At 38.1% G+C, this 26,921-nt stretch overlaps 1 protein-coding gene across 4 annotated transcripts in view; it reads left to right on the top strand.

Annotated features, from left to right (window-relative positions):
- The window catches only part of RUNX2 (RUNX family transcription factor 2), a 276,455-nt gene that overhangs the window by 203,225 nt on the left and 46,309 nt on the right, over positions 1 to 26,921 (top strand). For 3 of the 4 annotated variants that reach the window (XM_036767513.1, XM_036767515.1, XM_036767514.1), the window contains 2 exons: positions 1,305 to 1,478; positions 26,455 to 26,616. In XM_036767513.1, coding sequence (XP_036623408.1) covers positions 1,305 to 1,478; positions 26,455 to 26,616 — 336 coding nt within the window. The remainder of the gene's footprint in view (positions 1 to 1,304; positions 1,479 to 26,454; positions 26,617 to 26,921) is intronic. The other variant, XM_036767516.1, reaches the window with a different exon arrangement.

Genomic DNA, 26,921 nt, shown 5'->3' with positions numbered 1-26,921 from the left:
GGCTGCTCACAGTATATTTGCTGCCTATTTTTCCTTAGACATACCTGAACACAGTGTGGATATTATATGTGAAACCGAGTCAATAAGCATCTGTTCCTCACCCTCTACGTCCCAGGCACTGTGCTAAGCACCGTGGATACAAAGAAAGGCAAAAAACCCACAGTCTCCACTTTTAAGGAGCTCACAGTCTAATGGTGCAGACAACATGCAAACAACTATGTACATATAAGATATACAAAGGACAAGTTAAGAGATAATCAGCACAGAGAAGGCACTAGCGATGAGGGGGTTTGAGAAAGTCTTCTTGTAGAAAGTGGAATTTTAGCTGGGATTTAAATAAGGAAAAAAAAGTATCCCTTTTCACGTCTTGTAAGATACCACCTGATTTTAGCCTGAAACATATCACAGGGTGTAGATTCCTCTTGAGACCTCCAGGGTTCCTTGCTTGATGGAAAGAATACTGGATATAGAGTCAGAGGACTTGGACTTAAGTCCTAGCTCTGCCACTGACTCTCTGTGTGGTCTTGGGCAAATCACTTAACCCCTCTGGATCTCTGTTTCCTCATTTGTAGAATGAGAATGTTGGATTTTTATGATTTTGAAGGTCCCTTCAAGCTCTAAATTCATGGTCTGATGAAATGTCTATTTTTCCCCCTGAAAGGGCTCCAGTTTTGTGTTTCGGTCTTCTGGAAAAGACTTCCAGTGGTGATGGGAAAGGCAACATAAAAAATTAATGTGACCTTTCTCCTGAAAAATTGTTCTTTGATATTGTGGTCACCACAATGCTGTCCCCATCTCCTTTGTGCTACTATTCTTGTCCCTACTGTGCATACAGTTTTTCACATACGGAGGACCTCTGGGATTTCAGTTTCATTTCCTCTCTTCTATGAAAACAATAGCTGCAACAAGACAAGACTGACAAAAACACAGTTTTTTGGGGAAAAACCCTAACACATACAAATCTTATCTCTGGCCCTTTCAGTGAGGGGTGAATGTGGTCTCATTCACAACATACTTAAGCAAGAAGTTTATTATTAGCATTGCTACGGCTGAATAAACTGTGTGACCTGGGGAAATCAGTTTCCCTTCATGAAGATGATTTTCTTCATCTATATCTGGGAATAGTGATATATGATATAATGCTTATAAACTAATTTTAGATTGGAGGCCACGTAATCACATAAATATAAAATATTATTAGTAGTTCTTAAGCATTCATATTTATATATACACACATATATTTGATATGGTCGATTGTTCAGCTATATTAATAATGCTTTTATTTTATGATTTGCTGTTTCCAGGGCACAGACAGAAGCTTGATGACTCTAAACCTAGTTTGTTCTCTGAACGCCTCAGTGATTTAGGGCGCATTCCTCATCCCAGTATGAGAGTAGGTGTCCCGACTCAGAACCCACGGCCCTCCCTGAACTCTACACCAAGTCCTTTTAATCCACAAGGACAGAGTCAGATTACAGGTAAGAAAGAACCAGAGGTTTGACTTGCTTAGAAAATGGCAGGCATGGGGCCACAAATGGCAGGCTTGGGGCGATGGGTCTACCAAATGAGACAAATTTACAAATCAAAGTTCCTGGAGATATTAAATAGATTATTATTCTGAAAATTAATACTAAGGCTTGGTAATATTTGCTTCTTGGTGTGTGTGTGTGTGTGTGTGTGTGTTAAGGAAACACTGATATATATTTGATTTGTTTTAGAAATTTGATGAAATACCAAATGACACCTTATTCTGTAGTAACACGGATCTTCACAGTGTGGTAGAATGACAATAAATACATGGTTGGGGAGATTATTTATTCTATAAATGTCTTCATTTTGTCCAGGGAATGCAGGGGGTGGTATCATAGACTTACCATTAGGAAATCAGTTTTACTAGTTCAGGTTTCAACTTACATTTCATGCAAATGTTTAACCATTCCATGAAGCCTGCTTGTAAAATTGCCTAAGGGCTAACAGGAACCTTTCTTTGGTAGCTTTAATGCAAGGTTATTGCCTGGTTGATTGGGCAGATAGAATTAGCCACTGATTCGTATTTGGTTTGAGGCCTGCACGCTACACTTCTGTTTATAACATTCCAGTATTTCTGCTTGCTTTAAAAAGAATGAATATCAGCACTACGCTACAGACTAATATTTATCATTTGGCACATTATGGGCTCCAACTTTTTCTACACCCCCTTCCTCCTTTTTTTTTTCAATGCCAAATCATTTTTCTAGACTTAGTCTGGCAGCAAGATCATGTGCTAATGAACATGGAAATTTTGTGCCTAGAATTCATAGATAATAGAACTTGAGAGCTGGAAGGCTGAAACATAGTGATCACCTCATTTTCATATGTATACATGTGTACATACACACATATACATATAATATATTAAGTTGCATTATATTTATATATACTTTATATATTATGCACTTTTATATTGTATGAAATAACCTAAATCAAACCCTATAATAATAATAAAAATTTTTAAAAAATAATAAACCTAAAGTAAGTACCATTTCTAGGAGCTAGGTTTCTGACCATAACGTTCTTTAATACAATTGTTTTTCTTCATCTAAATGATATCCCTCTTATCTCTGTTTGGTAAATATCTTCTGCTAATTTTTAGATTTTTACTTACATTAAGTTTATTTCTAAGCTCCATGTCCATTTAGTCATATTCGGAGTGCTTCAAAAGTCTCAGTGTAGATTTAATCTAGTAAAATGTATAACATTTATTCTATATGTACATGTGGACATATGTGTATACACACAGGTATATTATTTTGGATATGTGCACATGCATATTAAGTATACATATATGTATCTGCATACATATCAGCTAAATAATAGAGAGGTTCAAACTTGGAGAGGGGAAAACAATGTGAATGTTCATAAATTGGTACTATTAGCGAGTTATATACTTAAATGTTAATCTAGGAAAACTCACAAACCTCTATTAAACTATTAATATGTCACAGTATCTCATTGACTAAACAGCTGTCCTTGATGAAAAATTTTGAAAAAAGTTTTTATTGATTTTTTTTACATCATATGGTTTTCCCCAGAATCTCTGAAAGATTTAAGGACAAAATTCTTTTCAGTTATAGGCAATGTGGATTTTGAGGGAGGTAGAAGACTTTAGTTCAAACATTGGCAATAAGATAGCAATAAGAATAAATAGGATCTTGCTTAATTAGGTTGCTAATTGGTCCTCCCTTATTACTGTATATTTTGTAGAAAGATATGTACAACATATGCCTAGCTAGATTACAGATAGTACATTGAAGTCTCCAAGGGATTTTGTGCATTAAATAATAATTTCTTGATGTTTTCGGTTATTACTATTATTAATAATTATTGTTATTATTGTTAAAATTGCTCTTCTTATTTGTTCAATGGTGTTCAGATAGAAATGGTACTGAAACAAGTTCCTGTCCTGCTATTATTCTTTTATATTTAAAATTATGGGGGCTATTGCATAGGTGAATAAAGTTTTTGTGGTTTACTAAAAGTAGTTAGATGTAAACTTATCTGCTCTAGGCTCACTCCAAGTGTCCTCAGGACAAATGCAGTTGTAGACAGAATAACAGAGATGACATATACCTTGTCCTTTTTCTACATTATTTTAATTTCTTCTGCTTTTTCTCTGTATCATCATCATCACCATTATCATCATGATTTTTGACACGTTAGACCCTTGTCAGCTAACACCCAAATAAACCCCCACGTGTGGCTAAATACAATAATTAGAAACCAAGTTGTTACCAACTGGCAGTAGCTCTGTCTTATATAATAATGACCATAGTTGCTTATATGGTACTTTAAAGGTTAGGAAGCATTTAAAATACATTATTTCATTTGACTCTCACAATAATCCTGTGTGATTCATTACTTTCATTTTACGCATGAGGAAAATGAGGAACAGTGACTTACCCAGGGTCATACAACTAGTAAATAAGAATCTGAGGAAGGATTCAAACCTAGGTCTTCAAGCCTGTTTTGTGTTGTTAGGAAAATTTTGTATTCAAAATTAAAAATGCTAAAGAATCCTAGACTTTCTTAACAGTTCAAAGACCCATTTGTGAAGAAGAGTTCCTTTTAATTTCTCTGGGATGGAAATAGAGTAGAATTTGGGGGACAAGGATAATAAAAACCCTTGAAGTCAATGAAACCACTGTAGGCTACATTCCCCTCCATGCTGGGGATCTCAGCAATCCATGATAAAAAGGGCATGACTATAGAAACTAGCCTTAATATCTGCCACGGCTCACTTCAAGGTGTATTGTTGAGGATGCTCTTACCTACCTTAGCTCCTTCATTTTAGAGATGAGAAACTGAGGCCAGAGAAATTAAATGGCTTGCCCAGGATCCCATCATTGACCAGTTAATTAATGTAAAGGCAGGAGTGTCAGACAAGTCTAATTTTATTCCTAGTCCAAGTTATGTTTCCATTACACCATCCACTGATGAGACTACTTAGACAATATTTCCTCACCAAGAATGCTTTGCCCAAACTTCTGTCACTCATTCATTTATTCAATATGCCTTTGTTTATTTTCATTTTTCTTTTTTTTTTTTTGCAGTCTGTGCTCCAGCAGGAGAGCTCAACTTTATTTTTTAAAAATGTAATTAATTTATTTTTAGTTTTCAATGTTCATTTCCATAAGATTTTGAGTTTCAAATTTTCTCCTCCTCCTTCTCCCCCTTCCCCAAGATGGTGTGCAGTCTGATACAGGCTCTACTTGTACATTCATATTAAAAGATATTTTCACATGAGTCATGATGTAAAGAAGAATTAGAACTAATGGGAGGAACCATAAGAATGAAGAAATAAAACAAAACAACAGAAGAAAAGGAGAGTATAGTATGCTTTCATCTGCATTCAGAGTCCAAAGATCTTTTTCTGGATGTGGATAGCGTTTTCCATTGTGAATCTTTTGGGGTTGTCTTAGATCCTTGTATTGCTGAGAAGAGCTAAGTCTATCAAAGTCAGTCATCTATGCCTTTGTTTTTATTAAGGGGCCACAGTGCTTCAGACACTGTGCTAGATACCATCAACACAAAGACAGAAAGAAAACAGTCTCTACCCTCAAGCAGCCTACGTTCTATCTGAGTTTTGAAAATAGCATGTACCACAGACAAGGCCAGGGATTGTTTTTGGCTTTGTATAGACAATGCCTCACACAGTGCCTGGCACATGGAGGGCACTTAAGGATTGGTTGATTAATAAATAAATATAGAATTTATACAAACATAAAGCAAAGTAATATTGGGAGAGGATATAAAAAACCGGAAGAATGGGGGGAGGAAGACCTATTCTGAACTTATGTAGTATTTTATACAATAACTATTTGTAGGTGTCATTCATACCCCCCCATTCTACCATAATCTCCACTAGGGCAAAGACCATGTCTCATCTAATTTTTAAAATAAAACTCTCCCAACACTTCTCTTTAGGTGCTTAACATATGTTTGTTCTATTTCAGTGTTAAGTCTTTCAATACATTTGCCACATCTGTGGTCTTTAATCCTCGAAGCTATCCTGCCTATTTTGTAGTTAGGTGGGTAAAGGTGGTGGTGGAGGAGGTAGCTTTGCCATATGGTGCCAAAAGACTCATGAATTTATATAAATACTGAGGTAGGGTGGCATAGTATATAGAAAGCCAGGAAGACCTGGGTTCAAGTCCCAACTCTAACACATTAACCATGACCTGGGCTGGTCAGTGCTCCAAGAAGTTCTGTAAGGCTGTAAGTTGCAGAAAAAAATGCCAGCCTGCCCGCATCCAGGAATTTGCTGTACTAATAAACTCTCAGGTCCAGTCCCTATGCATATAATATATATTATATAAATATATGTGTGTGTGTATGTACATGCACATATATACATATATGTGTAGGTATATCTATGCACATATAAATATATACACTTACTAGATGATAGATATGGATATGTAGATAGATAAATATAGCCATTATTATACTGTGTATTTGTGTAGCTATCTACCTATCATCTCTCTCTCTCTGTCTCTCAATCTATTTACTTGTTTCAATGAAGGCTTCCTTTGATGTTTATTTTAATATGATGGAAACTCTATTAAAATGTTGGGGGTTGTCTGTGCTGACAGACATGGGGTACAGTGATTTGCCCTGGGCCTGAATCCTATTGAAGGAATGATGCTGCAGCCACGAGTACTGTTTTTTAAGCCTCTTTATCATGATGTATCCCTCCTTTTCCTTTTGAGTTTTGCCCACTGAACTGAGTCTAAAGGAATCTTTCCTCAGCAGGAGCTGAGGAATGGGATCCAGAATGGGATCAGGCATCACTTCCTCCAGAAGCGTACTCCCTAGTTTTGCAGGGCATTAAATACATAGGCAAATTACTCCAAGTCACTAATGTGTTCTTCAGTGCGCCTGCCATCTTCTCCATCACCAAGGGAGACTTCCTTCTAGGCACGTTCAAAGTAACATATGCTTGAGGGCCTACTTCTCTTTCCTCTCCCACATGGGAGACTTTTAAGAAGATTGTTTTGCTCCTCAGAGTCCTGCTCTGATTCAGTGGGGTTGCATTGGAGTATCTGAATGCAATTTTAAAATGCAATATAACTTTTTGCTTGTAAGAGGTAAAATGTATTAACACAAAGCTAATATTTAATGTGACACTTTCAAGAAGACTTTTCCAAAAGAACCTCCTAGGCAACCTCTAAGCTATGTCTCTTTATCAACAGACACTTTGACTTAAGAGGTAATAGAATCCCTGTCTGTGTGCTCTTGGACTGACGCCAAAGTTTCTGGGCAAGCATGGCTCTTGTCAAGGTCCAGAGGACCTGTGTCAAAGCAAGTTGTCAATAAACATTTATTAAGCACCTACTATGTGTTAGGCACTGTGCTAAGTACTGGGGATACAAAGAAAAGCAAACATTGTCCCTGCTCTCAAGAAGCTCACAGTCTTATGGGGGAGACAATATGCAAACAGCTACATACAAGCAAGATATAGGCAGAATAAATTGGCACTATACTTGGGGAGAAGGCTGTAGCATTAGAGGGGATCAGGAAAGACTCCTTACAGAAGATACAATTTTAGATAGGATTTGAAGGAAACCAGGAGGTAACAATGAGGAGGGAGAGAATTCCAGGCTTGGAAGACAGCCAGTGAAAATGGAGTTGGGAGATAGAGTGTGCATAAGGAGTGTCCAGAGAAGAACACTGGCTAGGCCCTGTGTGTGCTAAGCTGGATCTGCTAGGCTTGCACTGAAACATTTACAAGCTTAATCTTTTCAGAAATGGGAAAGCCCAGCTGGGTTGCTCATGTCTCAAATTACTGTCCTATTCATGTGAGGAGTGATCACACGATTCTTTAATGGGAAACAAAGGCGGGGGAAATAAATGAATCCAGTAAGAGGATTAGTGTCTCTGGGAGAGCCAGAAGTGACTAGCATGGTCAGTGGGAGAGAGAGGAGAATCTCAGCTCTGCTGCTGGAGGAAGCAGAATGGGGGAGTTCAGTGGGATTTCATGCTCTGCTCCAGCTGTGTGCCGGCCATCTATAGGCAATCTATGACTTTAGGAGCTGAAATCACAGCACTCAAAGGCACTTTGTTTGAAACTTTTTTCCTCTCCCTTTTCTTGTTGTTGCTGAGTTTACCTCTCCAAAACCTAAAGAAAAAAACTGGACTTTGCTTCATTTAGATCCTTGAAGAACAGTCAGGTTAATTTGCTGCTGTCTGTGGGAGGCGGAAGACAGAGGGGCATGTGTGTTGGTAGGTAGAGTGTAATCTTCCCAGGGTAGGGATTCTTAAGGGATGTTTGTGCCATGGATCTGTCTGGTGAAGCCTATGGACCTCTTCTCAGAATAGTATTTTTAGATGCATAAAACAAAATACATAGCATTTCAAAGGAAACCAATTGTATTGAAATAAAATTTTACGTATATATAAGCGCACACACACATACACACACATACATATATATATATATATGATGCTCTGTATATATCAGCATATATGTATGTGTGTGTATAATATACATACAGATATACATACACACCCCCACACATATACACTCCACAAGTTCATAAATCCCTGATTAAGAATCCCTTTTCTAGGGGAAGTTCCTGTTGTTGCCCTCTCTGCAGAGAGGCAAAATAATCAAGAATATAGGAAATATTTCACATTTATGTTGCAACACAGGATGTGGAGTGTTAAGTCAATTAAGAAAGTGTTTATTAAGTGCCAGACACTGTGCTAGGCCCTGGAGATACAAAGACAAAAACAAGATTACAACCTGACTCTACCCTCAGAGAGCTTACTTTCTACTAGGGAGCAAGGAACAGGGTACAATATGTACACAAATAAGTAAATGTGGGGGAAAATGCAAAGTTATCTTGGCAGGGAGAGCATAAACAAAGAGAGGTATCAGGAAAGGCTCTGAAAGGTGCTAGGGATTCCCAGAGGCCAACATGAGGAGGGATAGCAGTCTAGCACTGGGGCGCCATCTGGGCAAAGATCCTAGAGGCACATTTCCATGTGTAAGGAGAACAAATGGCTCAGTTTGGCTGAAATGGAGGGTGTGTGAAGGGGAGAAACATACATAAATTTAGAAAACTGAAGAGGTCGGACTTTATCTTACAGGTAATAGAGAGTGACTGAAACTTTTTCAGAGGGGAAGTGATGTGGTCAGACTGGAGTTTTAGGAATATCAGTTTGTAGCCGTGTGGAAAATGGAAATTGAATGCTAATGTTCTGAAGAATTACACTCCCTGCAGGACACTGTGTGAAGATTTATGGAGCTGCTGATTGTAAAATATGCCTTTCTTAGTTTAACCTTTTAGTAAAATCCACAAGCTTGTCTCCTAAAGGAGTCTCATCTTTGGCTTCTCTCATCTCCAGGAATGAATATCCTTCTTATTAAAATAGAATATATTTAAGAAAAGTAAATAAGGCAATATGCTAAGAAAAATATATTTCTTAAAGGCAGAAATCATGTCTTTGGTATTCTGTAATCAGTTATAGTGCCTCCACATTTAGGTCATATGGTTAATATTAATTTATGATAAGAAGAAACATCTCATATTAATATCTATTTGTTAGTCTTCACCAGGTACAGAGAAGGGATTATTTTTTAAAAGAGCCCCTTATTTAGTCTGTCTCCAGCAGTCCTTTATATCCCTATCCCATTTTCCCTTTATTTTTGGCCTTCCTCATGTCATATTTTTGCTCCTTTCCTAGGTTCTTAGCCGCCCCCCCCCACACCCCTTTTTGTCCCTTTCCTATGTCACTGAGAGAACTGGACAATGATCAGAAAGCTTAGAAGAGGAGAATGAATGAAGTGCACTGTATAAAGGACTTCATCTGAGATGGGGAAAATGTGGCATACCATCCCAATATAGTGTCCTAATTTTTCCAGGGTTTACTGATACTTAATCACAGGGTTGCCAATTGAGAATCTCTCTGGACTATACTCATCTCATGTTTTCCCATTTTTGTTGAATAAATGTGAATCAGGAATATAAAAATGCACAAGAAAGAATTCCAAGAAGACAAGATGACCATTACAAGTTATATCTATTGGTTTATATATGGGACATTATATTTTACTAAGTACCTGTCAGTTTCATATGTTAATAGTATAATTCTTATCTTGCAAATTTCAGGGACCACTTGGAGATCCTTGGAAGCCTCTGTAAATTGGTAGCCATTTAATTCAACAAATATTTAAATGCCTACTACATATAAGGCTCTGTACCAGATGTTGAAACAAGGCCCAATCCTTTCCCTGAAGGGGCTTATAGTTTAATAGGAGAGAGAAGCATATTACTAATTAAGAGCAAGTTGAAAGAAGAATGCTAGAAGAAATTCAAGAGTGGTCATTTGCATCTAAGGTGGGGAGAGGGAGGGCTAGGTATTGGGGACCAAGATGGACCTGAACTGGGTCTTGAAGTAAGAGGGTCACTATGTCATTCCCCTGCTCAAAAATCATCAGTGGATGCCTATTGCCACAAAGATAAAATGCAAACTCCTTGCATTGGCATTGAAAGCCCTCCACAATCTGGCTTTCATATACTTTCCAAACTAATTTCATATGACTACGTTTCTACACACTTTACATTCCGTCCAAACAAAACTATTAGCCGTTTCCTGAACCTGACAGCTCTCATCTCCATACCTTTACATAGGTGGTCCTATTTGCCTGGAATGTATTTCTCCACCCCACCTCCCATCCTTTTAGAATCTACATCTTTCTTCAAGGTTTAGCTTAGATATCACTTCTTCCATGGAGCCTTTTTAGTTATATCCCTCTCCCTTCCACTTTATTAATGTTCCCTCTCTTCTCAGATCACCTTGTATTCATCTGTGTACATGTTGTCTACTTCCAATAAATGTGAGGTTCTTAGGAGCAGGAACTGGTGTGTGTGTGTGTTTGTGTGTGTGTGTGTGTGTGTGTGTGTGTGTTTGTAATGGTAGTGACTAGGATTCTACATGTAGTAGGGGCTTACCATATAATGTGAATTTAGTTGAATTTCATTAAGCAGAGTTTGGGAAAGGGGGAGGATTCCTTTGATATGGGAATGACCAAAGAAAACAATGGCAAAAAAACTCATATTAGAAATCCTTTTCCATGAAATAAAAAAATTTGATAAGTTTTTGATATAATGATAATAATAACAATAATCAAAAACATTTATATAGTGTTTTATGGATTGCATGATGCTTTATAAATATTATCTTATCTGACCCTCAAAAGAACCCTGGGAGGTAGGTGCCATTGTTAGGCCCATCTTACAGATGAGGAAACAGAAGGAGGTGGATCATAGGTGACCTTTGAACTCAAGTTTTCTGAATTTTGAGTCCTGTGCTCTATCCACTGGGCCACCCAGCTGATCTTAAAGCTCTCTCCTGGGATAACTGTGGAAAAGCAGTGATGGGAATCTGAGAAACATTCAAAGGAGTGTCTAGGCTTAAGGCCAAGGGACTGATGAGTTTCCATCTATGTATTCTTTGGTTCAGGAGTGATCTCAGTCATCCACCTGTCCTGCCTTCAGAAAGGAAAACATGAAAGAATGTTGGATGATAGCCATTAAGGATGTACGTTCACAAGGGAGGAGACATGCCAGGAGGTTCTAAGATGAATCACAGAATCAGTCAATTAGAAGGAACCTTAGAGGCTACCCTAGGCAGGTGGTCATCCAGGTTTTGCTCCAATGCTTCAGGTGATAGAGATCTCACTATATCACGGTGCAGCTCATTCCATTTTTAATAGCTGCAGTTATTATACAATTCTTCCTTATTTGTGTCTGGCCTAATTCTACTTCCTTATAATTTCTACCCACTCGTTCTAATTTTGCCCTTTGGAACTACATAATCTGATCTCTCTGCCAATCTCCTCACATTCTCCCGTCTTGTGGCTTTGCATGAGCTGTCCCTAATGCCTGGAATGGACCTCCCCCCGCCAACACACACACACTTTGCCTTGTAGAATCTCTTGCTAATTTCAAAACTCAGCTCATCCTCCTCCAATGTGAAGTTTTTCCTTAGTGCCCCCAGCTGCTAGTGCCCTCCCTTCCAAAAATGCCTCATATTTATTTTACATTTTTCCCGTATACATTTATATGTTTATATCTTGTTTCTGACAATAGAATGTTAATTCTCTGACAGCAAGGGTGATTCCATTTTTGTCTTTCTATTCCCCTATGCCTGGTACACAGTAGGCACCTACTAAATGCATATTGCTTGATTGTTCTGCTAGTCCTTTAGCTATTTAGCTCAATAAACTTTTATTAAGCATCTGCTAGGTCTATAGAATTATGGCAGATACTTAGAGAGATACGAAGATCAATAATGAACATTTAAATGTAACATCATCTCCCAGCTTAATCCTCCCCCTCCCTCCTGCCAATACCCCACAATGACTTCTCTTTTCCTAGCTGAATATTTCCTGTTCTGTCAACTGTTCCTCATATGATATGGTTTCCAAACTCTTTGCTATTCTGCCATGTCTATGGCACTCTGTTGATGTCTTTCCTAAAATGCGATACCCAGAACTGGACAGAGAATCCCAGATGTGGGCTGTCCCAGACAGAGGACAGTAGAACCACTTCATTTTTTACTTGTCACTATATTTTTTGTTAATGCAAAGTAAGATTGCACTAGATTTTTTTGGCAATAAAGTTATAATAATATCAACAGAAACACTTGGATCTCATATGAACTGTTAACTTTTGCTTTTTTTGTTCTACACTTGTACAGATTAATTTTTTAAAATTACTGGTGACTCTTTAAAAATCATAGTTATTTTTGCCCTTTCTCAAAACCTCTTTCAACAAAGCAAAATGATTTAATAAAACCTGACCAACGAAGTGACTGTCTATGCCAAATTCTGTACTCATAGACTCTAGTCTGTTTGCCAGAATAAGAGAAATTTGCTTCATCATCTATTCTCTGAGACCAAAATTGGTCCAGTTTAATTTTGGGCCTGAGTGCAAGATTTTTCATTTCTCCTTATTACATTTTATCTTGTTGATTTGAGCCCATTGTTCCAGACAGCTGAGATATTTCTTAATCTTTAACAAGAAATGTAACAAATATTAGCAGGCCACTGTATGCAGAGGATAGTACTTCATGCTAGAAGATATACACAGTTTATGTAAAATGTGGTTGTCAGTAGTGGTATGAAGAATGGATTAGATTGGGGGAAAAGTGGTACTTATTTGGAAGACATACATGTAAGGGGGTCATTGCAATAATCTAGGTTGGTCAGAATGAGAGAGTATGTAGTAAGTATAGTAAGGTAGTGGCAGTGGGAATAGAGAAGAAGGGACGGGAAAAATGTTGTCGGTGTAGACTTAGTAACAACTCCAGTCATCCTCCTCATGAAGAACTCTGTTAATATCACTGCCCTACTAAAAAAACAAACTAGTGACTCTACTGCCCACTGAAAATAATCCCAAATTCTTAATCCCTTCATTGAAGGCCCTTCAGAATATGGCTCCATTTTATCTCTGTAGCTTATTTCATACCACTCATTGTCACATTGTTCCAGTCAAACTATATTGCTTGCCATCTTGGGAAGAGTCCTCTTCCCCACCCCCTCTCCCGGCCTCTGCCTTTCTTCATTCCATTTCCCTGTAGCTAGCTGTCTGTCTGTCTGTCTATCTATCTACTAAAATCGATCTGTCTTACAAGATCTAGCTGAGGGGTCATCTCTTCCATAAAGTATACCTTATAGCTTCCAGCCAGAGCTAGTCTCTCTTTCTTCTCTCAACCCATAAACTCCTTGCTTATGTACCTCTCCATTAATACTGTGAATAGACCTGCTTTACTCATCACAACTCTCATTGTAGCTACACTGATTTCTTTAGAGCCTCTCCTCTGTCATCCTCATAGAGATAATTTGTTATCGTGTTGATGAAAAAAAATTTTTTTGGAGAGTCTCATCCCTCTTCTCTTTTTTAAAGTCTCAAGCTATGGTGTCATAACTAACTTTTCTCTGAAATTTGAAAAACTCTTCCCTAAAATATCGAGGAGACATAGTATCATAGGACTGTTAGAGCTGGGGGATACCCCAGGAAATTTTATAGTCCAGCCCCTTTGTTTTGCAGAAAAGGAAACTGAGGCTCAGAGTGATTAAGTGATTTGCTCAAGGACACACATATTCTATGTGACAGATGAGATTTGAAGCACTCCCCGTTACTCCAAAGCCAGCACTCTTTTCACATGACATTGCCTCCATTTTCCTATCAAGCCTATTTTTCTCGTCTTTTAACTCCAAGATGACCTAGTCATTTTCTTCCATGGTTCCCATTACTATCATTTTTCCAACTAGTATTTCATGGAATCATAGAATTTCAGAGTGGGAAGAGACTTAAATAGCCACCTAGTCTAACCTATACCCCAAAAGAAATTTCCATTATGATGTACCTGACAAGTAGTGTTCTAATCTTTGCTTAAGTAGTTCCAGGGAGAAGGAACATATCTCCCAAGGCAGGATCTTCCACTTTGGGAGAGCTCAGTTGATAGGAAGTTTTTCAGTATATAAGCCTAAATATTCCAAAGAAAACTCTTGTCTTTGGTTAAGGCTCCCAAGAGCTAGAAAGCTATAGTAGATTAAATCCATGCGAGGTTTCCTAGGGAATTTCAGAGCCATCTATCTTAAACAACAATTCATTCCTCCTACATGGTCTCCCAGGAGTCTATTTTGCATATGGAGTCTTGGGCTCTTTAGAATAAAGAAGGAGAGAGTAAGGATTATGGAACCACCTTTATACTCTCAACACAGAACTACTATTTTCTTATTTCTTCTGACTCTTTTTTGTTGAGAGTTTAAGATATTCCAATTACATGTTCTTATGGTTAGTGGTGATCACCCCATGACTACCTCTATTGATTCAGGGTTAAATACTAACATTAATTCTTCTCATCTCTAACTTTGGCCTTGAAGTCTTTAACAGAGTATAAGTTATGTTTGACTGTCAAACTATATCTTGCACAACTGGCTAACCAATAACAACATTTTACGTGGTATGAACTAAACATGAGTACTGGTTTCAAATTAAGGTTATGTTCACAATGTGTTATTCAATCCTTTGTCAAATTCAAAGAGCTCAGCTCTATTCCCAGTAGCTTTGTTGTTCAAAATTAAGTCCAGAGTAGCAGTTCCCTTTTTGCTTCTTCAGCTTTCAGAGAAATGAACTTATGGGCAGAGAAAGTTAAGAATTTAATAGATTCTCTGCTTTTAGCGTAAGAGTAGCTGATCTTTACATAATACTTTAAGTTTTAAAAAGTACTTTACATACATACTTTGTGAGGTAAGTATTATATATTATTATTATCCTTATTTTTACCAATGGGGAAACTAAAATTGGGAGAGATTAAGAAATTTGCTCATAGTCTCAGTAAATGTTAGAGATGGGATTTTGAACCCAAGTGTTTGTGACTCCAAGGTCAAGGTTCTATGAACTAGGTCGTGTTGTCTCCTAGCAAATATTTTAACAGTTGAAATTCCCATAACTATTACATCTTGTTCTTGTGTCATTTTTGTAATCTGTATTAGGAAAGTATAATCCATATCCTGCTTCTGACTGGGTTGTCTATATAATACTGATAACAATCTCATTTCTCTTTCTCCTTTTAGCCTAACCCAAATGTTCTCACCATGTTGCCATTCTAAATACTGAGCATTTCAATACAGACTTCTATATCTATATATATCTTTTTAAAACTATATGTTGCTATTACTTCATTATATTGTTTGTTTTGTCTCCCTTGAAAAAGGCATACCTTTCCACTATTTTAATCATGCATTTACCTCACCAAGTCTCCTTGAAGCCTATATGACCATATATTTTAGCTTTTGTTAAGATTTCAAGTTCATTTGCTCCTTTATTCCTGGTCTTTGTGTTGGTATTTGGTTACTTTTAGGCCTTAGACAGTCTTCCTGATACCTTTCCAGTAATTTTCTCTAGCAAACTACTGGGCATCTCTTCCACCGTTATCCTTTCTATGTGATACTTGTTGTCCTCAGTAGTGTCAAGTTTAATAGTTTTATTCAGGCATTTTTCTCCTCCTTGTAGATTTCAATCTAAAGCCATCTTGATTAGGTTGGCAAGTTTGTGAAATGTATTTATGAGCTCTGGAAAAAATGCCTGTTCAGCAGCCAAGGAAAATGAAGTTCTTTCTGTACTCTTTACAAAGTAACTTTATTGTCATCCCTTACTTTATACATTGTAACTGTGCAGTTTACAAAATGCTTTTGGCTAGGATACTCTCATTCATTTTAAGGGCTTCTTCAAGAGGTATTTCCCTGATCATCTCTATTGCCAATCCTTTTTAAATATCATCTCTCTCCTGCTTCTCTCAAATGTTAGAATACTGGAGTATTAGTGCTAGAAGAGACCTTGGAGATTATTTAGTTTAATCTCCTCAATTTTTTTGATGAGCTAGTAAGCCAAAGGAGTTAAATGACTTCCCTAAAGTCAAACATCCAGTTAGTGGCAGAGCTGGGACTACATTAAGTATTATTACAGTCAGTGGGCCAGCTAGGTGGCTCAGTGGTTAGAGTCCTGGGCCTGGAGTCAGGAAGACCTGAGTTAAAATCTGACCTCAGACACTCACTAGCTCAGCGACCCTAGACAAGTCACTCAACTTCTGTTTGCTTTAATCCACTGAAGAAGGAAATGGCAAACCACTCTGATATTTTTCCAAGAGAACCCCATATGGGGTCATAAAGACTCAGACATGACTAAACAACTGAAGAACAATGACAAAGTGCTGGAGATACAGATGAAAAGTAAAAGCAATAAAAACAGCTTACTTAGAATGGGAGGGATAACATGTTTATATATAGGGACCTGTGTATGCAAGATATATACATTAAAGTAGATACAGAGTAACTAGAAAGGAATACACTAGGTGCTTTGGGGACTGGGACAGGTGTCCTGCAGAAGGTGACATTTGAGTTGAGATTTGAAGGGAGCCAGAGATTCTAAGAGGTGGAGGTGAGGAGAGAGAAAATTTCAGGCATGGGGGATTAGCCAGTGCAAAGTTATGGGGAACAGAGATGGAGTATTTTGTGTGAGAAAAAGAGGCCAGTATAGCTAGACTGTAGCATGGAGGACAGTAATGTGTAATAAGACTGGAAAGATATTAAAGGGCCAGGTTGTGAAGAACTTTAAATGTCAAACAGAAGTTCTTCTATTTGATCCAGGGTAATAGGGAGCTATTGAAATTTATCAAGAAGTGTGGAGATGGCCATATCAGATCTGCATTTTATTAAAGTCACTTTGTCAGCTATGTAGAAGATGAATTGGAGTGGGGATAGGCTTAAGGAAAGGAGGCCAATTAAGAGGCTGTTGTAACAATCCAGGATGGAGGTGACAAGGACCTGAATCAGGGTGGTACTTGTGTGAGTAGAGATAAAGGGACGTGCATGAGAAATGTTATGAAGTAACAAATTACTAGACTCTCAGTCCCCTAATTCTTAATCCAATATTATTTCCATTTTCTCACCCTGTTGGAGCTGTCTATGTGTTTGAAGATAGGGTTTTATGATAGCAAAAAGGAGCTGAAGATCTGTGTGAAAATTCATTTTGTAATATCGACATATGGACATTTGGTGGTAGCTGGGGAGGCTGAGTGGGAGGAATAGAATTTAACCTGATATAGTTTTTGTGGTGAAATGCATGGTCAAAACTCCCTCTGCTTTCAAATGGGGATTGCTTTCAAGTGAGAATTGATGGATGCGTGTGTGTAACAATATGATGGAGATTTCTAAGATAGGAAATTGTGAAACCACTTCTCTCAATTGAGGTCACTGGCTTTTTCTGATCCTGGTGAAATTTGAGATGGTTGCCCTCGAACACTGTGGATTCTGTGTTAAGTTCCCGTCACTTTGATAGACCTAAGAAACCTCTGAGGCCTGCTTAATGGTTTCTACTTTGCGATGCATAGAGGTGCTGGGATCCAAAGAGAGAGCATGAGGATCCAGTGATAGCCCCTCACAGCAACGGCACCAGGCTGAGGACGAAAACAATAGCTCTTGACATTTCATGTTTCACAGAAGCTCACCTGGCAGTGTGAACAGGAAGGAGCTGTTTGTGTGTTAGTTTAGGCCTTGCCCCTGCTGACTTGTTTCAGCCCATCTCTGCATGAAGCTCAGCACCATGTGCATGATATGCCCTGTTGTGAGTCTTACGAAAGCAGCCCTTTCTTCACACCCACACATGCATAACAAAAATGTTTGCAAAAGGAGGACTGCTATTAGTAATCACTGAATTTTCAAGTATAACCCTTTAAAAAAAACCCAGCCTTTGTAAAGCTTTCTGGCAGCTTTACTACTTACCCCTCCCCTAAACCTATTATTGTTTTATTATTATTATATGAAAGTTTTCCTCCTCTTCTTTTTTCTCTCCATTACATCTTCCTCCTCCTCTTCATCTCTTCTTCCTTCTCTTCCTCCATCTTTTCCTGCTTTTCTTCCTCCATCTCCTTAAGCATAACCATCCTATTCTGCTAGAATGGTCTCCCCCACTAAATTTCTGATTTCTACTCTGCTGGCTTCTCTCGTGATGTGAGACAGTTTTAAGAAAATGTACTGGGAAGATTATTATGCGGACAGCACCATGCTCTGGGAGGTTTCTCATGCCCTTTGGTCTTTCAGTCACGGAAAGCCATAGTGGGCCATGATACTTCTTATGACACTTTGCAGGCTTCACGGCTTCTTACCAACGGCTGGAACTTCATGAGGTTTGCAACCCACCTTAAGGGGAAAGTTTTGTTTTCTTACATGTAGATTTCATCTGAAGAAATTCTTGCTTTCACTTAAAGGTGAGCTCTGATGCATAAGCAATCCTGAAACATACTGAAATCTCCCTCCCCCTCCACTCCATTAACATTTACAGAGGCCCCCTGGGTACATTGCTGTGTAGTGTTGTAGGCTAAGGGATTTTATAGAGTGGGAAACAGATGCAGTCATTGCCTTCATGAAGGCCTGGTAGCGGGAACACACAAAAAGACTGACTTTTTAAAGAGACTCATGTTTGTGCTCCTGTGGTTTCTTTCAAGAAACCCTTTCCTCACAGATTTTTTTTAAAGCACAAGTATATTCTTTGAAGATTCTTACTTAAGAAGATTTAACAATGCATCATTACATATTGCTTTGTGTTAAATTGTTTCATGGACGTTTGTCCAGTCTCCCCAAGCAGACTGTAAACTCTCTGAGGTCTAGGGCTACATCTATTACTTCTTTTATTTTTCTCCATAGCACCTCGCACAGTGCTGGGTATATAGCTGGCTCAAAATACATTGTAATTGATTGACTCACAGACGTGGCCTATGAAAAACTCATTCTTTGTAGGACCTTTAAAATGGAAACGTGTTAAGGAGCTGGGAAAGAAAGTCTTTAGCCAGGGATTTTTAACCTGGGGTTGCCAGACAGATATCAGGGAGTCCATGAGCTTGACAATTTTAATATTTGATAGCTGTATTTCAGTAGAATTTATTTTATTTGATGCATTTTAATATATTATTCTGAGGAGCCCATAGACTTCACCAGACTGTAAGAGGGGTACAAGGCACAAAAATTTTAAGAATCCCTAGACTGATCTAGCCACCCAGGAGAGGGCCTGGAGAAGAGTGGAAATTTCTTGAGTTCTGGTAATCATCTGTAAATCACGGCTCTCTTTGGAAGCTGGGTCTGCAGAAAACTGCAAGAGCAGAACTGATGTCAGAAGGATTCTTTAAAGAGCTAATTATGTTCCCTCTCCATGGCTTTCAAAAAACTTCTTTCTCAGACAAAGAAGAGGAAATTAACTTGAATTCCTAGCAACTATCTTCTTTTTTTCTGCTGTAAAGAGAGGCTGCTGATTTCTTCTGTAAGGGGACACTAGTAAAACTCGAGGGCCCAGCAGGTGACTTACACTGGGTATCAGAGATGTTAGAGAGTATTAGAGCTGGAAGGGAACTTATAGATCAACTTGTCCTACCTACTCATTTTACAGATGAAAGAATGGCTGTCCAAAGAAGGATAATAGGATTATAGGTCTAGAGTTGGGAAAGGACTTCAAAGGCCATACAGTCCAACCCTTGCCTTTTACAGGGGAAGGAAGTGAGACCCAAAGTGGGGAGGGGGCTTGCCTAAAGCTACAACAGCTTATGGGTAGCAGAGTTGGGATTTAGACTGAGATCTCTGCCCTCTCCTTTAGGACACATTGCTGTGTGTCTCTGCTTAGGATGGTAGCTTCAATGCTTATTTAGGTTGCTATTTTCTAATTTGTTCTGTGCCTGTTATCGATAAGGAGCACTGAGGAACACGGCATCATTTTGTCCATTTGTTCATTTTTTAATCAACAACATCCTGCCTCAGACCTTGTTAAAAAAAAAGTTTTCCTCCTTGTGTTACATATGCTGCCAGGAAAAAGTGGCTTTAACACTACTTATTGTACAGTTTCTCTGCTTCTACCTGGACCCGTGTTTTCTCTTGAAGACCTGGATATCTTCTCTCAAGTTTGTGTTATATACTAAAATCATTAAGGCTCACCTCCTCCCATTTTTCATTGGGAGCAGATCCCAGGTTCCTCATTTTATAAATGAAGAAAAAGATTAGATAGCTAAATGACACAATGCTGAGTTTAAATCCCCCCAGACACTTACTAGCTATATGACTCTTTAAAAGTCATTTAAGGGGCAGCTAGGTGGTGCAGTGAGTAGAGCACCAGCCCTGGAGTCAGGAGGACCTAAGTTCAGATTCAGGCTCAGAATCTTGACACACTCACTAGCTGTATGAGCTTGGACAAGTCACTTAATCCCAATTGCCTTGCCTTCCCCCCCCTCCAAAAAAATAAAGTCATTTAACACCTCTCTGCCTCAGTTTCTTCCTTTGTAAAATGAGATTAATAATGGTACCCGTCTCCCAGGGGTGATCCCCGGACCAAATGAGAAAACATATGTAAAATGCTTTGTAAACTTTAAAGCCATATATAAATGCAATCTATCATCACTATCATCTTTAGCATCATCACCATTATCATTGGCATCATCACTATCACCACCACCAACATCATCATCACAATCGTCATCACCATCACCATCACCATCATGTCTAGGGTCCTTTATTGCTTTCTATAGTGCCCTATCCTTTTTCAATGCATTTACATATATATAACATCTAGTTCTTCAGGGCTTCTAGGGGTTTGTGCCAAAAACCAACCTTTTAAAGTGCATGTGTCATGTGTATCCTTAAGCTACATAATTTTCAACTTCCCAGATTTTTTCAAGGCACAACCAAAGTACCACCTTTACAAGAAGCCTTTCCCTATCGTCCCAGGTCACAGTGATCTCTTCCTTACAAAATCACTTTGCATATATTTCTTATTTATCTCTGTTAATGTTACAACTCTCAGGAGAATGCAGACTCCTTGAGGCCAAAGACCTTTGCGTTTCCTTTTGTGAAGGGAGGAGATACTAGGGTAAGGAGGTGGGGTAAGGGACTGTGAACAGTAACCAATAATCCCATAATTTAATAGACCCTTGAATCATCAGTGCCTAGCTCAGTGTCACAACTCAGTACCTAGCTCACCTGCAATAAAGGTGCTTAATAAAGGTTGGTGGAATTGTTGTTGGTGAGTTATTCAATTGTCTCCAACTATACATGACCGCATGGACAAAGGTCTTGTCAAAGATACTGGAGCAGTGTCCCCTTTTCTTCTCCAGTGTGTTCCCATTTTACAGATGAGAAATTGGGGCAAATAGGGGTTAAGTGAGTTGCCCAAGGTCACATAGCTAGTCAGTATCTAAGGCTGGATTTGAACTCAGACCTTCCTGGCCCCAAGTGGGTACTGTATTTCTCTGTGAGACAGAAACCAAAGAAGGACCTTTCCACTTGAGAGGAAGGAGGGGGAAGGGATTTTAGGGAGAGGTAATGACATCCAGGCACACCCAGAAACAAATCAATCAGTCTAATTAAAGGAGGGATTATACTTGCTGCCTAGAACATTAGACAATGAGATGGAGACTAAAACTTCAGTTTCCTGTTTGTTAATAGTCTATCAACAGAATTCAATGCCAGTATGCCACAGATCTTAGTTCTCCACCCTGTACCTGTCAGTGACCTCAACTGATTAGAGAAAATTTGAAAGAACATCTTTATCACCTCTCTTGACTCATCCCAGTTCTTCTAAGAAATTGTTTGGTTTCCTCAGTTCTTGAGGAAGCTGAGACCACAAAGCTTTGAGAGTTCAGGTTAAGAGACTTTTGCCTACTTTCAAAACTAGTCTTCTTAAATAGCAAATATATTGTACTTATATAGCAGGAGGATGCCATATAATAAGGCATTAATGTTGCTTAGAGATCATTAATATTATTTAATAACATTAGGTTGCATTGAATGAGCAAAGGCAATATGCCAGCTTTTAAAATCTTGAAAGAGTTATATGGCCTTTATCTAGCATTAGTTTCTTCTAATTCTAATCTTTTTCCAATCTTCCTTAAGTTAGTATCTTCCCTCTGAGATCATCTCCAATTTATCTTGCATATATCTTGTTTGTCCATACTTGTTTAAATGTTGTTCCTTCTCCCTACCCCGGATTATGAGGTTCTTGAGGGCAGGGACTGCTCCCCCCCACCTTTCTTTGTATCATCAGCACTTAGGATGGTACCTGGCACATAGCAGACCCGTAGTAAATTCTTAGTGACTTGACTTTTATCTGAGATCAGAACAGAGGCAAAGAAGAAAAACATGGCATGGACATTAATAAAAAAAATTCATGGCATGTATAAAGAGAGACAATATGGACTTTTTCAACAATCATCAAAATATGAAAACAGATTGGTTCAGTCATATGAGTGCTGGATTTGGAGTCAGAAGACTTGGGTTCAAGTCCTTTGGGAAGTCATTTGATACCTTTTTGGAGCTCAAGTTTTTCATCTATAAAACGAGAGGATTGGACTAGATGGTCCTAGTCCAATCAGTTCAATCAATGATCTTTAGTCAACTCTAACTCTATTGTCCCATGAGTTTCTGAAGTACCAGGGAAAGTTCTACCTAACACTAAAATAGCTATCAAACTTAGAGAGCCTATTACCTTGAGAAGCAAGACTGTGTGGAAGGCTGAAAGAAGGGTTTAGGTAAGTTAATGGATGCCACTTTCGTAAAAGGTCATCAGGGAAAGTTAGGGTTGTTAGTGGGGATAGATATCACTAACCTTTTGTGTCACATATCATGGAGGGCAACTATACTTTCTCCCATAAAACATTCCTTTGTAATGACTGAACACATTGAGATATATGATTGTGATAGAACACTATTTTGCTACAAGAAAATAACAAGCAGGATGGTTTCAGAAAAACCTAGGAAGGCTCATATGAACTGATGCAAAGTGAAGTGAGCAGAATGAAGAGAACATTGTACATAGTAATAGCAATATTGTATGATGATCAAGTGTGAATGACTTAGCTATTCTTAGCTGTATAATATTCTAAGACAATATGATGGACTTAGGATGAAAAATGCTTTCTGCCTCCAGAAAGAATTGATGGAGTCCGAATGCAGATTGAAGCATACTTTTTTACTTCTTTCTTTTTCTTGTTTTTTGATTTTTTGGTCTTTGGTCTCTTTTGCAACATGGCTAATATGGAATTAAGTTTTGCATGACTGCACATGTATAATCTATATCAGGAAGGGGGAAAAGAGGGAGGGAAGGAAGGAATTTGGAATTCAAAAATTATAAGAAATTAATTTCAAAATTATTTATACATGTAATTGAGAAAAAAATAAAATAAAAACATTCTAAAAAATAACTCAAGAAGATAGCAATTTTTTAAAAACTTAAAAAGTTCCCTTGGTGCGATTGTCAGCTATGGAACACCGGGCTGGATGTGAACTATTGATCTGACCCAGCACGTAATTCTTATGCAAGGGAGGTGAAAATCATATAATCTCAAAACAGCAGCCTTGAAGAGTTAGCTAGATTGAAACCTAATTGGACTGAAGCCACAGGTTTCCTTTGTTTTCTAAGATCTTTAGAGAAGAAGAACATACTATCTTCTTTAATAAATTTTACCAGTTATAATAATTCTTCTGATCAGGCAACTCTTCCTTGTGTCTAACCTAAAACCTCATGGTTGCAATTTAAGTCTTTATAGCCTCCATGACAAGGATAAATAAAAGGGCACCACTGTCCTTATTACAATCTTTTTTTATATACTTGAGGTGTCTAAGTTGTAATATCTCTGCCCTTGGAGATCTTCATAAAAACCGATAGACAACTACAGTTGTCCTGGATGACTTAGACGTTGGTTTGAAAGTTGGGACTTATTCATATGATTGCTCAAAGGTCCTTCCAGTTCCAGGATACTGTGGAACAATTATTAAATTAACTTACTTGAGATCATAGATAATCAAGGACCATAAATGGAGCATGCTTCCTTGAGGCCATCTAGTCCAACTGCTTCATTTTCCAGATGAGGAAACTATATTTCACAAAAGTTAATAACAACATTAGCTAGTATTTATGTGGCACTTTAAGGTTTATAAAGCACAAATGTTTTCTCATTTGATCTTCACACCAACCCTGGGAGGCAGGTACTGTTATCATCCCCATTTTGTGGATAAGCAAACTGAGGCTGGTAGAGGTTAAATGATTTGCCCAGGAGTCACACAGCTACTAAGTCTCTGAGACTGAATTTGAACTCAGGACTTCCTGGGTCCACTGTGCCACTTTGCTAGTGAAACAATCTTCCCAGTGTCACACAGGTAGTAAGTGAAAGGCAGTGCTCCTTCTATTATAGAATACTTCTTCTTATATCTTCTTCTCATGTTTCTCCTCATATCTAATTCCTTTACTTTATAACAATAGTACAACTTTTTTATGATAGTCATTTTAATTGTTTTGTATTTTGAAGTTTGTTACATTTTTCTTGGTTTGAGGATCTCATGTATATTCGCTGTTATTCCTATTTTATATAAAGAAAGAAATGGACTTTAGGAAAAGTTAGATGACTTTTCAGAAAGTTGTAGCAAATTGGGATAGAGATAAGGTTAGCCTCTGAGTTCCAGGTTGAGGCCCAAGTGCCTTACTCAGTGTCTAACTCAACTGTCTCTAGTTCCTTTCATCTATTGAGAATTTTGCTTGAGTAAAATCTTTTGTTTCATAAGACTGCTTTCTGGTGCAGTTAGGAATCATTCTCTTCCCAGCTGAAGATCATTTACCATTTCTCTGAATAGTGAATTACATTAATGATGCAAGGCAGGAAAGTATGTCAATATCAGATATAACAACTACCAGTCACTCAGATTTGAAACACTGACAGTCTATACAGTTCTAGCCTTGGAATTGTTAGAGCACAGAAGTTCATTACATTTAATGATCAAATATCCCCAGATTTCTAAAAGGAAAGTTTATATTAACCATTTACAGTGCTGAGGCTTAATATAAATTGAAAACTTAAGGGGTTAATTCCCTTAAAGATAAACTGGATGGGATTTTCATACATGCCTTATATTTGTAAATATCCATGTACGGATTTTTTTTAATTCAAGGAAGCATGTTCCATTTAGACAGCTCTTCAAATAAATTATGTCCTAACTGAGCAAATAAACAATAAGTAGCTGGAAGTACTTTGGCTGAGTGTTGAAAAAGCAAGGAGTGGGATGGTTCAAGGCTGGACCTCTTTCAGAAAACTCATCTTCATATAGATACTCATTTCTTTAAGCCTGAGTTCTACTGCAGTGGTATTTTATAAAGCAGTAACTGAACTTATTACCTTTCAAATGCTGGTCTGTGATTTTTGGCGGGGGGGGGGGGGAGAGGAAGGGGGAGTAAGAAGAGAATAGTAAAAAATTTTCCTGATACATAAAATCTGATTCAGATGTATCCTAACTCTGGACAATATTCCTGCTGTATGCAGAAACTCTAACAAATTAACTTGTGATAAGTTAGGACATGCTTGGCTTCTTTTTATTATTATTTTTTCATCAGCGGTAAAAAATGTCTATTACAGAACTTTGGTCTTAGTCTTGAAACACTAACCCTCACCTAAAAGCAAAGCTATTTGAAAAACTTCATTTGGGAATCATACAGTGTACTTACTTTGTCTTTCGGGTAGTATACCACCACTTTCCTCAGTCTACTCAGTTTTAAGATGTTCCCTTTAAAGAATCTGGTTTAGTACATCAAAAGACATTGTCAGCTTTCATCAGCTAACCTGCACCAGTTGGCGGCCCATTATTACTATCATTATTGCAGAGACTGTAGGTAACAGTAGGCTGCATTCCAAACATATGACATCTTTGGGACAAATGCTAATGGGATTAAAAACATTTCTCCCATCCTCCTTCTTTGGGTCATTTTCTCCAAGTCAGACACCCAAGTGCTTTACGTTGAGGCCAAATGATGAAGGGGCTCCATAGCCCTCTTTAATGGTAGCAGGCTTCAAAATTCAATTATGTCTTTTTCCTTAAAGGCAGTTTTCAAGTTCAACAATAGCATAAGAAAAATTTACCCTGTACCTCTGCCTTGTTGCATTTTCCCTCATTCCCTTATCCCCAGGAAACCCTGGGCCTTGTTACCAAAATGGAAATAAATGGAACTCTGTGATTATGTTTAATTTTAGAACAAAGGAGAATCAATAAATATGTTGGTCAAACATGAAGTGCTATATAATACATTTTACATACTTAAGCAGATTAATTCAGAAATGCTTATAAAGGATTTTGCCAATTGAGTTATGCCAGTGAAGGACCAAGAATAGTCTTGAGATGCATTACAGTTTACAGTTCTCATTGTGAATAGAAAAGTTTCAGGGTTGGGTTGGGTTAGGGGTATGGAGTAGTCATTCTTTATTATTCTCATTTTTCCTACCTGATTTTTCTTAAATTTTGTGATGACATCCATGTTCACCAAGATTATAGTTTTTGTTATCATAAATCTTTTTTTTCTGTTTCTTTTCTCTTTCCCCTCCTAGACCCTAGGCAGGCACAGTCATCCCCTCCATGGTCATATGACCAGTCATACCCATCCTACCTGAGCCAGATGACATCACCATCCATTCATTCCACCACCCCTCTGTCCTCCACCCGGGGTACGGGGCTTCCTGCCATCACCGATGTGCCCAGACGAATTTCAGGTAAAGATCATATTTCAATTAAAACCCAGGAACACATAGTGGCATAGAGAAGATGGGAACAAGGTGGGCTGAGATGACCTTGTATAAAAGTAGAGTAATTATCTGTTTTGAAGGGGAGTGGGGAAAGGTGTGGCAACATGGGAGTTAGCCTCCAAAATGTGAGGGTCAGGCACCCTTAAATTTTAAGTTATCAAGAAATGAAAACTAATCAAACATTAGTGTCATTTTCTTAAGATGGTACTTCCTTAGCACTTATTTTATTATTTTGCTGAATAGTATTCACTATGGGAAACCCCATCTAATAA

This window comes from Trichosurus vulpecula, chromosome 7 (assembly GCF_011100635.1).
Source record: "Trichosurus vulpecula isolate mTriVul1 chromosome 7, mTriVul1.pri, whole genome shotgun sequence".
Classification (NCBI taxonomy): domain Eukaryota; kingdom Metazoa; phylum Chordata; class Mammalia; order Diprotodontia; family Phalangeridae; genus Trichosurus; species Trichosurus vulpecula.
This window is presented reverse-complemented; position numbering and strand designations above follow the sequence as displayed.